Source organism: Momordica charantia (assembly GCF_013281855.1).
Source record: "Momordica charantia cultivar OHB3-1 chromosome 1 unlocalized genomic scaffold, Mcharantia_2.0 BLBB01000001.1, whole genome shotgun sequence".
Taxonomy (NCBI): domain Eukaryota; kingdom Viridiplantae; phylum Streptophyta; class Magnoliopsida; order Cucurbitales; family Cucurbitaceae; genus Momordica; species Momordica charantia.
The window spans coordinates 24,240,214-24,252,534 of NW_028275157.1; the positions used below are offsets into that span (position 1 = coordinate 24,240,214).

The 12,321-nt window shown below is 35.0% G+C and overlaps 1 protein-coding gene across 1 annotated transcript; it reads left to right on the plus strand.

Annotated features, from left to right (window-relative positions):
- The first annotated feature begins 7,081 nt into the window (after nucleotides 1-7,081).
- LOC111015843 (thioredoxin O2, mitochondrial) lies at nucleotides 7,082-11,024 on the plus strand. Its single transcript, XM_022291011.2, has 6 exons — nucleotides 7,082-7,390; nucleotides 8,560-8,625; nucleotides 8,733-8,783; nucleotides 8,918-8,997; nucleotides 9,903-9,947; nucleotides 10,597-11,024. Exons 1-6 carry the CDS (start codon nucleotides 7,153-7,155, stop codon nucleotides 10,693-10,695), a joined length of 579 nt encoding a protein of 192 aa, XP_022146703.1. The 5' UTR covers nucleotides 7,082-7,152; the 3' UTR covers nucleotides 10,696-11,024.
- Nucleotides 11,025-12,321: the final 1,297 nt, after the last annotated feature.

Sequence of the window (12,321 nt, forward strand, 5' to 3'; positions counted from 1 at the left end):
ATATATTTCTCAACCTTTATTTTGTTCAACTTTCTATTAATAAAAAATAAATATATGTAATAAAATCTAATGGATCATTAACCTAATAATATAAAAATCTAATTCAAATAACATAATCATAACCTAATATAAAAATATAATTCAAACAACATTACCATAAAAATCTCATTCAAATAACATAATCATAACCTAATATAAAAATATATTTCAAACAACATAACCATAAAAATCTCATTCAAATAACATAATCATAACCTAATAATATAATCTAGCCCCTACATTTTTGTTTAATTTGAGATAACAATTGGGTGCATCTAACCAACGCTTGCTCATTGGTTTCTAAGGTGTCCGGGTCGTAAACCCAAGTCCGCCTATTTAACCTGGAGACAGGCTTCTTCAATAGCTTTTTGCTGATTTTTACAAACTCCTTGAGATTTTTCTGTGATACCAACGAGCCCTTCTTGAATACGAAGAAAATACCAATCATAGTGTTAAAAACCCTAAGAAGCTAGGGACGCCCAAATCCGAAACTTGCACTATGCCGCGCTGCAAAACTTTCCCCAATGAAAGACCCCTTCAATGCTTAAAGGCACGACTATGTTTATATAGTGGGATGTTTGGCCAGTGCCTAGGGATATGACGAGAATTTTATGTCTTTTAAGAAACATAGAGAGCTCATCCATTCCCTCGTCTATCGCCAAATGGGTTTGTAATTGAATTAAAAATTGGTTAGAAAGTCAGAATTATCAAAAAATAATTATTAATAAAAAATAGAAGGGAAAAAAATAATTATTTACCAGATTATTTATCAGAAGTCCACCATCCATACAATGGTACTCGACATATTGATTTGTGAAACGATAAGAAGGAAATAGGTGGGTGATGTCGATGTCAATATGCAAATATCACAAAGATTCGCATTCAATGACTTGTCTTCCTGTTGCTGTAAAATAAAAACAAAAACAACTCATTGCTTAAATTGACAGTTAGATTGGAACTTAATTAAAATAAAAAATAAAAAAGTTCACATAACCAACCTTGCTAGTGGAAAATATAACGGGCATTCGTTCTTAATATCGTAGCTTGGCATCAAAACCTTGGCGAGGGTCTGATCTAATTGTGTATCTTTAAGAATTTTTTTGATAAGCAAACGATGATTGTTGCCACAGTACTTTGTAACCACCAATCTTTTCCTACACAATATAAAATTGAACATGGACAAAAAAAAAAAAAAAACACAATGGAGAAGAGAGCTTTACATTGTCTTAGGAAATACACGAGGACAATATTCAAGGTAAAAATCTTTTAATTGGCTAGCAAAGAACAACAGCCGCTTGTTCTCATTGGGGTCGTTAGCATGGCCGTCAATAGACCATCGGTACTCGTTCTGGCAACTACGTCGAAGTAATCCGCGATTCTAACGTCAGCCCCATCGAGTTTCTTCGTCCGATCTTTAAATATTGTAAAAGTGGTTTGTCTTTTATAGGTCAATAAACAGTAGATATTTATACAAAACAGTAAATGATTGCAAAATTTACTAAAAGTTCACAACATTTGAACAAACTAACATATACCTGTAACTCCGATTCCAAAAATAAGAGGATGGTGGCTGGAATAAGCCCTTTAATACCGCCACCGTCAATACTCAAGAATTGTAACGTAGTTCTCATACTCGGTTGGATTGTCGGCCGCTCCCTCCGTAACTGTTGTCTACATATTATGCTACCAATTCTTATATTTGCAATTGTACACAATCGTCGCAACAATTATTAAAAAGTTAGAATCCACATAGACTAAATGCCCAAACACCAAATATTCGCTTAAGAAATCAATACAATAAACTAAGAAGTCTTTCTTCTGATTAATGGCTAAACTGCATCGAAATAAAAACTGTTTAAATATTTATCTTATATCAATCACAAGTAAAGTTTTCGCTAGAGTTAACAAACATCCACAATCGCTAAGGAAGTTCTTATGAAAATAAGGACGCAAGGGGGAGAGAATGTCGACTCTTTCTAGGACACCTTAACTATGCTGCAACATTAATGGAGTAAATGCAATGGTCAAACAGACAAGATGTTCTTCCAAACACCCCAGATTTTCTACCATTAAAGTTCATAGACAAACAACAGCAGCATATATGCATAGTTTTCAAGACCGAGCTAGGCGATGCTTATCCCTAAGTCACCACACTCTAAACTCAAGTAAACTCTAGATCGAAATGAAGTTTTTCGCTCCTTAATACCTTTTTCCAAAGGTTATCAAAGAGGTATTTCAACATGGTGATAAAGCACATCGAAAATAGAGTGATACAACAACTTCAACTCAAAACATACTATCATTAATGCGTAAACAACAAGGTTACAGCCTAGAAAATGAGTTCACAACATCGCCCCGTTACACAAGGTGATTAGCTACACAACACCATAAGGAGGTTAAAAAATGTAGGATTAAAAACAATACAAATATGCTAAAAATGAAGAGAGGGAGCTGAAGATCAGCTCTTAATAAGATTTCTCGGCCTCCACTCAGCTACTGTGAGTGTCTTCTTCTCCTCTTGACTTTCTCTATCAATTGGAGAGGTTTTCTTGGAGTGAGGGTTCATTCATTCAAGAATGAATAATGGAATTGTCTTGGTGTGTGTGTTAAGACTTCTCTTATTATTAGCATTTATACCTCTTCCAATTTTAGGGCAACAAAACAAGCCCTGTGTGGCCCAGATTTCACTTTCATGTGAAACCTCTAATTACTGTGGTAAAAGTTGTTGAGAAGATTTTTTACTGCTAGTTTGCTGCTTTTTGTCTCTTTCTGGGGCCGATGTTGTAGCATCGTTAAAGCTGCAGCAAAATGCTTAAAATAAGGTCATTTATATGAGTGCTAACAATAAACTCTTAGCCATATGAGAACATGAATTTATCTTTTATAATAGGCACACATTGATTATTGGGGACTAGATGAGACTATATTTAGCTATTTTATTCAACTTTTAGGCACAAATACCTCTCTTTAGGAGAGTTATCAGTAACTGTGGCTGAATCTGAAACGACCCCTTCCAAAGTCTTGGCCATACAAGAATTAGTCACCTCCTTAACTTTCAAAGGTTTTATCTCCTCGATAATTTCAGAAGAACTCGCCATTAGCACCTTCGCCATTCGGCCTTTTGTAACAATAGTAATTTGGGTAAGAAGTGATTTGGCTGCTGGATTTATAATAAACCAACATGACAAAATTTGGTAAAAGAAAGATTTCTGAGAAAAAGGAAAAAAATCTAGGGACGATGAGATATTTTCTTAATAATAATAATACTACGTTATTTATGAGAAATACCAAATTGAACTCGCCATTCGCACCTTCGCCATTCGACCTTTTGTAATAATAGCAATTTGGGTAAGAAGTGATTTGGCCGCCAGATTTATAAAAAACGAACGAGACAAAATTTGGTAAAAGAAAGATTTATGAGAAAAATGAAAAAAATCTAGGGATGATGAAATATTTTCTTTATAATTATTTGATAACAATAATAATACTACGTTATTTATGAGAAATACCAAATTGAACTCGTCATCCGCACCTCCGTGATTCAGCTTTTTGTAATAATAGTAATTTGGGTAAGAAGTGATTCGACACCGTGGTCTTCATCGTCTTCTAACTGTCACGTAAAAATGTAGGCCACTTCATAGCCTTAACATCATCATCGATCTTGATACTCATCTCTTCTTGTTAGATCAATACGTCGGTGAACTCATTAATGTGGGAATTCGCTGAGGTTCCCTCCTCCATGTGGATATTGAAATACTTCGTTCATATAAGTATTTTAGTGTTGGCTGAAGGTTTCTCATACCTATCTTTCAAGGCTACAACAATTCTTTCGTAGTCGTCTCTTTCACCACGAGACTGCATACACCCATCGATAAAGACATTTTGATGTTTGGAATGAGATGGAACGATCTACTCATTCATCTCATTCCAATCCTTGTCGGTCATCCCCGCTGGTCCCTCACCCAAAGTCTTGTGTATTTTATTGCACGTAAGAAGATTCTTTATCTGCATCTTCCAAAAACTGAAATTCTTTGTAGTGAACTTCAAAACCCCTTCATAATAATGGTGTGCGTGATATTTGTCTCTCATGATCTGCGACCCTAAAGCTCTAATACCACTTGTTGGGAAATAAACGGTCTTGTATAATTTTTCATTCCATAGAAAATATCCAAACACAACCACAATATGCAAATAAAGAAGAAAACTGCAAAATACAGGAAAACGATACATCAAATTATACTGGTTCACCACTAAGGGCTACGTCCAATCTTCCACTCAGATGTGGGTAATTCACTAATAATGTTAAGAATTGAATTACAATAATTTTCTCCCAAATATCTCCTAAATGTCCCAACAAAAGTCTCATACTTTACACACTCACACACTCGCGCGTGCGCACATGTGCTACACACACAACACATGCACACATGCAAGTGCGCGCACACACACACTCACGCGCACATACATACAGACAACACACACACGCATGTGCACATACACGCGCACGCACACGCACGCACACGCACACACACCACACAACACACACACACACACACACTTAACAAGCACGCACGCACACACGCATGCACGTACACATATGCACGCAAGCATCCACACATGCACGCAAGCATCCACACACACGCACACACACAATTGGGCCATGGCCCAATGGCTTTCAATCCATCTTTTGTTTTATTTTGTATCCAATTCCCAACAATACCAATGAACCGATCTTCTTGAATACGAAGAAAATACCGATCAAAGTGTTCAGAAAGCGTGAGAAGCGTAGGGATGTCCAATCCAAAACTTGCACTGTGCTGCACTGAAAAAACTTTTGCCGAGGAAAAACCCCTACAAATTAGGCCCCAAGACATGACTATGTTTCTAGAGTGAGATGTTTGGCCAGTGCCTATGGATATAACGAGAATTTTATATTGTTGGAGAGGTATACAGAACCCATTGATCTCCTCGTCTATCGCAAAATGAGTATGTAATTGAATTAAAAATTGGTAGAAAATCAGAATTATCAAAAAATAATTATTAATAAAAAAATAGAAGGAAAAAATAATTAATTAACAGATACTTTATCAGAAGTCCATCATCCCTACAATATTACTCCCTCACTTTTTTCTTATTGGTATCGTGATTTGTGAAACAATGAAAAGGAAAATAGGTGGGTGCTGCCGATGTCGATACTGCATATCAAAAAAATCAGCATTCAATAACTTGTCTTCGTGTTGCTGTAAATAGTCCATCGTGATGCTCTCATTGGGCATCGTCAGCATGACCGTAAATAGACCATCAGTACAGGTTCCAACAACAACGTCGAAATAATCCGCGATTCTAATGCCAGCCCCATCAAGTTTCTTAGTCCGATCCAAAGTTAAATATTGTAAAAGCTATTTGTGTTTTGTAGTTCAATAAATAGTATATATTATACAAAACAGTAAATGATTACTAAACTAACTAAAATTTATGTTGGAAAACTAATCTGGTAGATTACACCTAACTCAACCTTAACGACATATATCTGTAAATCTTATTTCAAGAATGAGAGGATGGTGTCTGGAATAAGTCCTCTAATATCGTTGCCGACAATATTGAGAACTGTAACGTAGTTCTCCTTTCTAAGTCTTTCCCACAAAAGAATTTGTTATCTCTATAACTTCTAAGATTTTATCTCCTCAATAATTTCAAAAGAACTCGTCATTCGTGCCTTTTGTAATAATAGTAATTTCGGGAGACAGAGGTAAAAAGTAGTTTGGACGTTGTATTTACAATAAACGCACCAGACAATAATGGGTAAAAGAAAGATTTTTTAGAAAAAGGAAAAATTATAGGAATCAAGAGTTATTTTCTTAATAATTATTTTATTTTAATTTTGGTAACGCCATCTTAAAAAAAATCTATTTTAATCTATAAATTTTCAATTTTTGTTTATTTTAGTTCGTATACTTATAGTTTTAAAAATGGATCGTTTTAGTCCATTTATTTTTATTTTTATCTAATTTCTTTTAATCATAATTTTAGCGTGATACTTTACTCAATAATTTTTTGTTGAATTGTAGTCATAATTTTGTATTAAACGATTACTATTGTATATGAAAGATGTGTTATGATTTAGGGGATCGAATTGGTCCCATTTTGAATGAACATGAATTTGAAAAATGTTTTGAATGTATAATTACTAAAATGGAAATTTTTTTTGGAAAGCATATAAACTAAAATGAACATTTTAAAAGTATATGTACTAAAATGAAGTAAATTCAAAAGTACGAGAATAAAAATAATACTTAAACCTATAACTTATAATCTTCAACGTCTAGGAGACTAAGGACCCAATTTCGTCCCCACCATTCTTTAGTTGTATTAATTAAAAGTTTGATATTTTATGGATTAGATTATTATATTTTATCTCCAATCATATGTGAAGATTATATTTTAATTCTAGAAGGAAGATAAAAACTATAACATAAACCTTTAAAGAAGTTCTAAATATAACATTATATAATTAAAATGTGTTAATTTAATGGAAACGTCACTGTGTGATTTTAAAATAATAAAATATTTTATATACAATATCAACAGTATAATAATAACCTTGCATTTGGAATATCATATGATAACATTGGTTTTTTTTACTTCACAAAATTGATGTGCAATTTCAAAAATCTTATCGAGCAAAATTATCGTTTGAAAGAATATAAATATTGAAATATATATTTAATTTTATATACTTTACGTGATCACTCATTGCATTATATATTAATAATTAATGTATGGGTTCACATTGGACGTAATGGGTAGATTATAAATTTGTGTATAATACTTTTTTAAGTTTTAAATTCAATTGATAATTGTCAGACACGTCAAAGTTTAACGGGAAGGTATATAGAGGAAGATTTTAATTTTTCAAGGAAAAAAAAGACAATTGGGTTGGCCCTCAGATCGGGCTTGGATGGGCCTGACTGTCAGAATTAGGCCCAGCAAGAAAAATGGGCACGCCAAGTCTCCTCTACTTCAGAAATTTGTTGAAATCTTATAATATGGATTAGAAATTTTGAAGAGCCGAAAAAGAAAATTAGCGCGATCATCAAGCTCAACATCGGCGGAATGGTAAGAAATCTCGTAGCGCGGTGGCGCGTACTCCGACGTGTTCTCGACGACGGCCGACGGCTAGGTTCATGTTATCGAAATTATTCCGTTCTTAATCGCTCTGAAACAATTATTGGAAGTAGGTCATCGTCTTCGTTGCCAAAGTTGCCCTTCAGCTCCTCCTCTTCCAACGCGCCGGACTTTCATTTCCCGACTCCGTCTTTCCAGCACCGTCGACCGATATGCTCAGCGTCAGGTTCTGCATTTCTCATCGTTCCCCATTTTTTCCCTCTTTAAGCGCCGTCTGGCACTGCGATTGTTTGTTACTGCTGAATTCTGAGAATGTTGTATTTATTGTGTTCATCTACTACGTATGTATATATACTGTACATAGGCGTTACTGTTGGTTAAGCAGTTAGAAAATTTGGAGTATAATATGTACTTATTGATTCTCATGGTGAATTGCTCAGTAAAGGAGCCAGAGCCAGTGGACGTAGGTCTTTATTTATCAAACCTTCATAAATCTTTCTCGTTTTGCTTTCGTCTGGAGCGTGAGATTTGAATACTGCTACTTTTTATTTGTATTTTACGGTTCAACGACTGTAATTATGTGTGATACGGTTCTTTTCTTTTCTTTTTCTTTTTTTTTGAAAGAAACAATTTTATTGATGTATGAAATTACAATCTCGAGAGGGTATACAAAAGACCATAGATGGGTTACATAAGGTACTTACAATTATATAAGAATTATACAAGAGGGAAGCGTAGCTATAATAATGAAAAGTAGGAGAGGTTTTACATCAAGAGATAGCTTTATACACTATAGCATCAAAAAAACGGTCAAAGGATTGTGTCTTGTTATTGAAGGTCCTTTGATTTCGTTCACCCCAGGTAGTCCAAAGAAAAGCTCGAATGAAATTTGTCCATAGCTGTTCCTTTTCGTTCTTGAAGGGGTGTCTGTTTAGGGTGGCCTCAAGGAGAAGTTGGGGGTCGTTAGGCAAAGCTGTGGACCAACCAAAAGTTCTGAGAATATCCTTCCAAAAATCAGAACCAAAGGTGCAGGCGGTAAAGAGATGCTGTTGGGATTCCAAACTGTTTTTGCAAATGATACACCACTGTGGAGAAATAGCCATGTAGGGGAGTCTTCTTTGTAACTTATCATTGGTATTGATGACACAGTGACTAAGCTACCAAAGAAAGAAGTTCACTTTTATTGGGCACTTGGCCTTCCAGATAGTGTTTTAGAGGCTGTTTTGGGACACTTTGTTGCTGTGTGCGAGGTCCTTTGTGAGGGCGCTGGTGGAAAAAGATCGATTTGCTTCTAGCGGTTCTTCTCAATTAGGCATTAGCTATGAATTATGTACTTCTTCGTCAACGACCTTACAATATGTGATAATATTTGATGGTTTAATATTATGATTTCAGATCCTTCGAACATTGTCTTGATAACGTCTGAAGATCAATTCAACAAGGCACTTAGAAAAGCACGAGGTATATCCCCTTTAGCAACATCATTTTCATAAAAAATTTCTTGCTTTGCCTTTTCAGATGCTTAATACTGCTGGATATTTTGTTTCCTGGCCAAAAACTCACTGTAGATGAAGCTTTGCCTGCAATTTTCTATTTCACTGCTGCCTGGTGTGGTCCTTGTGAGTTTCAAATCAATTTTACATTTGGCGACTTTATTTGTTTTGGTCTAAATTTGTTTCCATACTCCTGGAGTTTTTTCTTTTGAATGATACAAATATACGGCTCTTAATCTGTTTTATTTCTACATTTGCAGGCAGATTGGTATCTCCTGTGATTAAAGAATTGAGTAAGGACCACCCTCAAGTGACAACATATAAAATTGACATTGACCAGGTAGGTAGATAATGTTATGGGGTTGGTAGTTTTTATTTCTTTCTTTTTCTTTTCCCAATGTTAAACCGGCTTTCCTTAAATTGTGTCACCTTCATTTGAATGATTACCCAACTGATTATCCAGGTTTATTGTGTTTTGTTAGACTTGTTTGATTTACTGGTTATATGTTTTAAGTTCTGATCTTGTGAAAAATCCAACTGATTGTTTACGCTAACGGTCATGAGAAAAGGGATCATAGATAGGTTAGCACTAATCTTCAAATTTCATAAACGGAAAAGTCGTTGTTTGGTCCTGCTTACATGGGATGGGAAGATCAACACTCGTCCAAATTCAAAGGAAAAACTCCAATTTAACCTTATACCTGAACTGGTGCAGCCCATGCAATAAGAACAGTGAGGATGAATAGCACCTTCTGTATTGTGAGCTTTTGAAGGGAGATCAAGGGGAATTTTTGATTTGGTATAATTGGAGAACAATTTGGAATTTCTGCAATGCCTGTTAGGTCATGGCTTGAAGGGCAATTCAAAATTTTTGTAAATTGATGCCTGCTGCGGATCTGTGTGGATGATTTGGTTGGAGAGGAAGAGGAGGTTTTTGAGGATCCATATAAAGGACATTTTAGTTGGAAAGGACACCATTTTCTTGCTACCTTTTAGATGAAGTTCCTATTCAATATTTTTTTTAATGCACAATTATTCTCCTCTTATCATCCCTGCTTCGTACAAAATATGAACCGTTTCACACGTATTTTTGCATAGTTGTTTCTCCATATGCACTCGTGCTTAATGCTTTATTTCTCCAAAACAGCATTCATGCTGCAGCTGCCTTATGATTAATGTCGATCATGTCTTCATCTTCTCATTCACTGAAAATTGGTTGTAATAAAATTCTTATTCCTTTTACAGGAGGGCCTTGTAAGAACTTTGAACGAGTTAAATATTACCTCTGTGGTAAGTGTCTCGGCTCTTGTAATTTGCTACAACCCTGTTATAACTATAAGTTTCGTGAATTGCTCCGTTGAGCAAGAATTTTCATTTTTTGTGCGTAATTTCAACTGTATCATTGTATGCTTTCTTATAAGTTTCGTGAATTGCTCTGTTGATCATAAAATTTTGCAAAGGGGGCTGAGTTTCTATTTGAGCCCCCTTTGCAAAATTTTATGATCTTATGTGATTATACATAGTCCTTGTCTATGATGTCTAAGAATGTTGAGTGCCTGGTATCTGTGATAGGTTGTTTTAAACCGCCTCCCATTATGAATGCAGTTTTATATTAAAGCCTAAAGGTTTTAGTTCGTCGCAATCTCAACCCTGAAATTAATTTGTGATTCTTGTCATTGAGAAAACAAACTATTTTCAATATGAAAGCAAAGTCTAAACTTAAACCAGAAGTTTCCAATCCAACTGATACGTTAACATAAAGGAGCCTTGAATCTAATTTACAAGTGTTGGAAGCATTTGGGTAAGGAATACAAACACACACATCATTCTACAAATGAGCTCATTTCTAAGCAAAATGAGTGAAGTGTGATGATGAGTTTAAAAGTTTCGAATATTTGAACATACATAAACATATGCTGACTTTTGTGTTGGGCAACAGCCGACATTTCATTTCTTTCAGAGTGGAAAAAAGGCTGGGGAGATAATCGGTGCAGATGTTGCAGGCATCAAGAATATCGTGGAGAAGCTTTACAAATGACCTCACGAATTTTGCTGCTCTACCCATTTTCAAGCATGTTTTCAATTTGACTCAGTTTCTGGAGCCACACCTACTCATGTTATGTAGTGTTCTGAAATTTGATAGCCATCGGAATGCGATGACAAACATCGTATGGTTTTTTTTTTTTTTTTTTTTTTTTTAAGGTTGTCGGTTTATTATTTAAACTGTCGTTCCATGTGATGATCAGAATAAGAATCTTTTTGCTGGATGCAATCCATGAAAAACTGATATAGAATTGTCATCCTGAACTCAAAACTTTTTAAGTTTTAATTCACATTCCCACAATTATTTTTCTTTTCTTCTCATAATTGGGAGTCCAACTTTATCCCCTATTAATAGGCTCATTCCCATAGTCTTAAACTCATATATTATTATTATTATTTTTGTATGGAAATTTGCATGGAGTGGTTATTTAAGGTACATTTGAAGATTGTTCTTTCTAATTTATATCATAGATATTAGATTCTACTTTTATTTATATTAATTATGATATAAGTGTTATAATACATCCATGATCGAACAACGTTTTTAGCATGCATTTATCATCAAATTGTTTTTTAATTAAAAGATCATTAAAAAAATAATTCCACATTTTTCTTGTCACTTTTATATTTTATGCTTTTTCAGAAATAACATTTTTTTTTTGTCTTTTTCCACTGAGGTGCCATTAAAGGTTACGAGCTCAAATCTTACCAATGATTTGTACGTCAAATGAACTTACAATCAAAAGCAAAAGTTGAAGTTTACTCTTTGGATTGTTAATTCAAATGGACTTATAATCAAAAGTAAAAGTTGAAGTTACTCTTTGGATTGTTAATTAGAGTGGATTGTTAATTAAGTTTATTGTTGAAACTAAAAAAAAAATCAATTCTAATATTAAATATAGTTTAAGATTCGTGGCTTTTAATTTTTCAAAAACCTCGTTATCTTTTTGTTTTCCCTCATATACATCAATCTTCTTGATTCTCAAGTCGAGGGTGCGGAAAATCCGCTACACAAGTCGCGTCACTGCATTTCATAGGAGCTAATCCAAAATCACCTACTCGATTAATAGGTATAGCTTTTATGAAGGGATCAAGCATGGGATAACGATCAAAATCCTTATGAGTTTAGTTATCTGAAGGGAACACGCTTTTTCAACCGCGGTGGTATGATTGTCGGGGCCCTCTCACTCTAACAGCGTACCTTTTGCATGATGGGTCAGCGAGAAAATGGGAACAGCTGAACCTGGAAGTTCTCCCACTTTTCATTTTTTAGAGAAAGTATTAGTTGGTATTTTCAAACCAGGCCATCGGTTTTGCACTTTGGGATGCAGAGGAGCTATTATCGTCCAGCCTTTCCGAAGATAAGTTAGAGGCCCGTGATCTACGACCACTCTCAGGGGTCTACTGCTCCTGCTGGGTATAGAACTTAGAAGGGTACTGATCCCACTGGAGCTATATCGAAACCGAGTCTTCATGGGTGAAGCCGCTTTACCGAGTTTACGAGGTGAAGGAGCGATAACGACCCATTTTCAACAGAAAGAAGTACCCACACTTGTGTAGTGTAGATCATTCAACACATGCGGACTTTGCCAGTTCTAGGGGTTCCCCTCTTCTTTTTTGT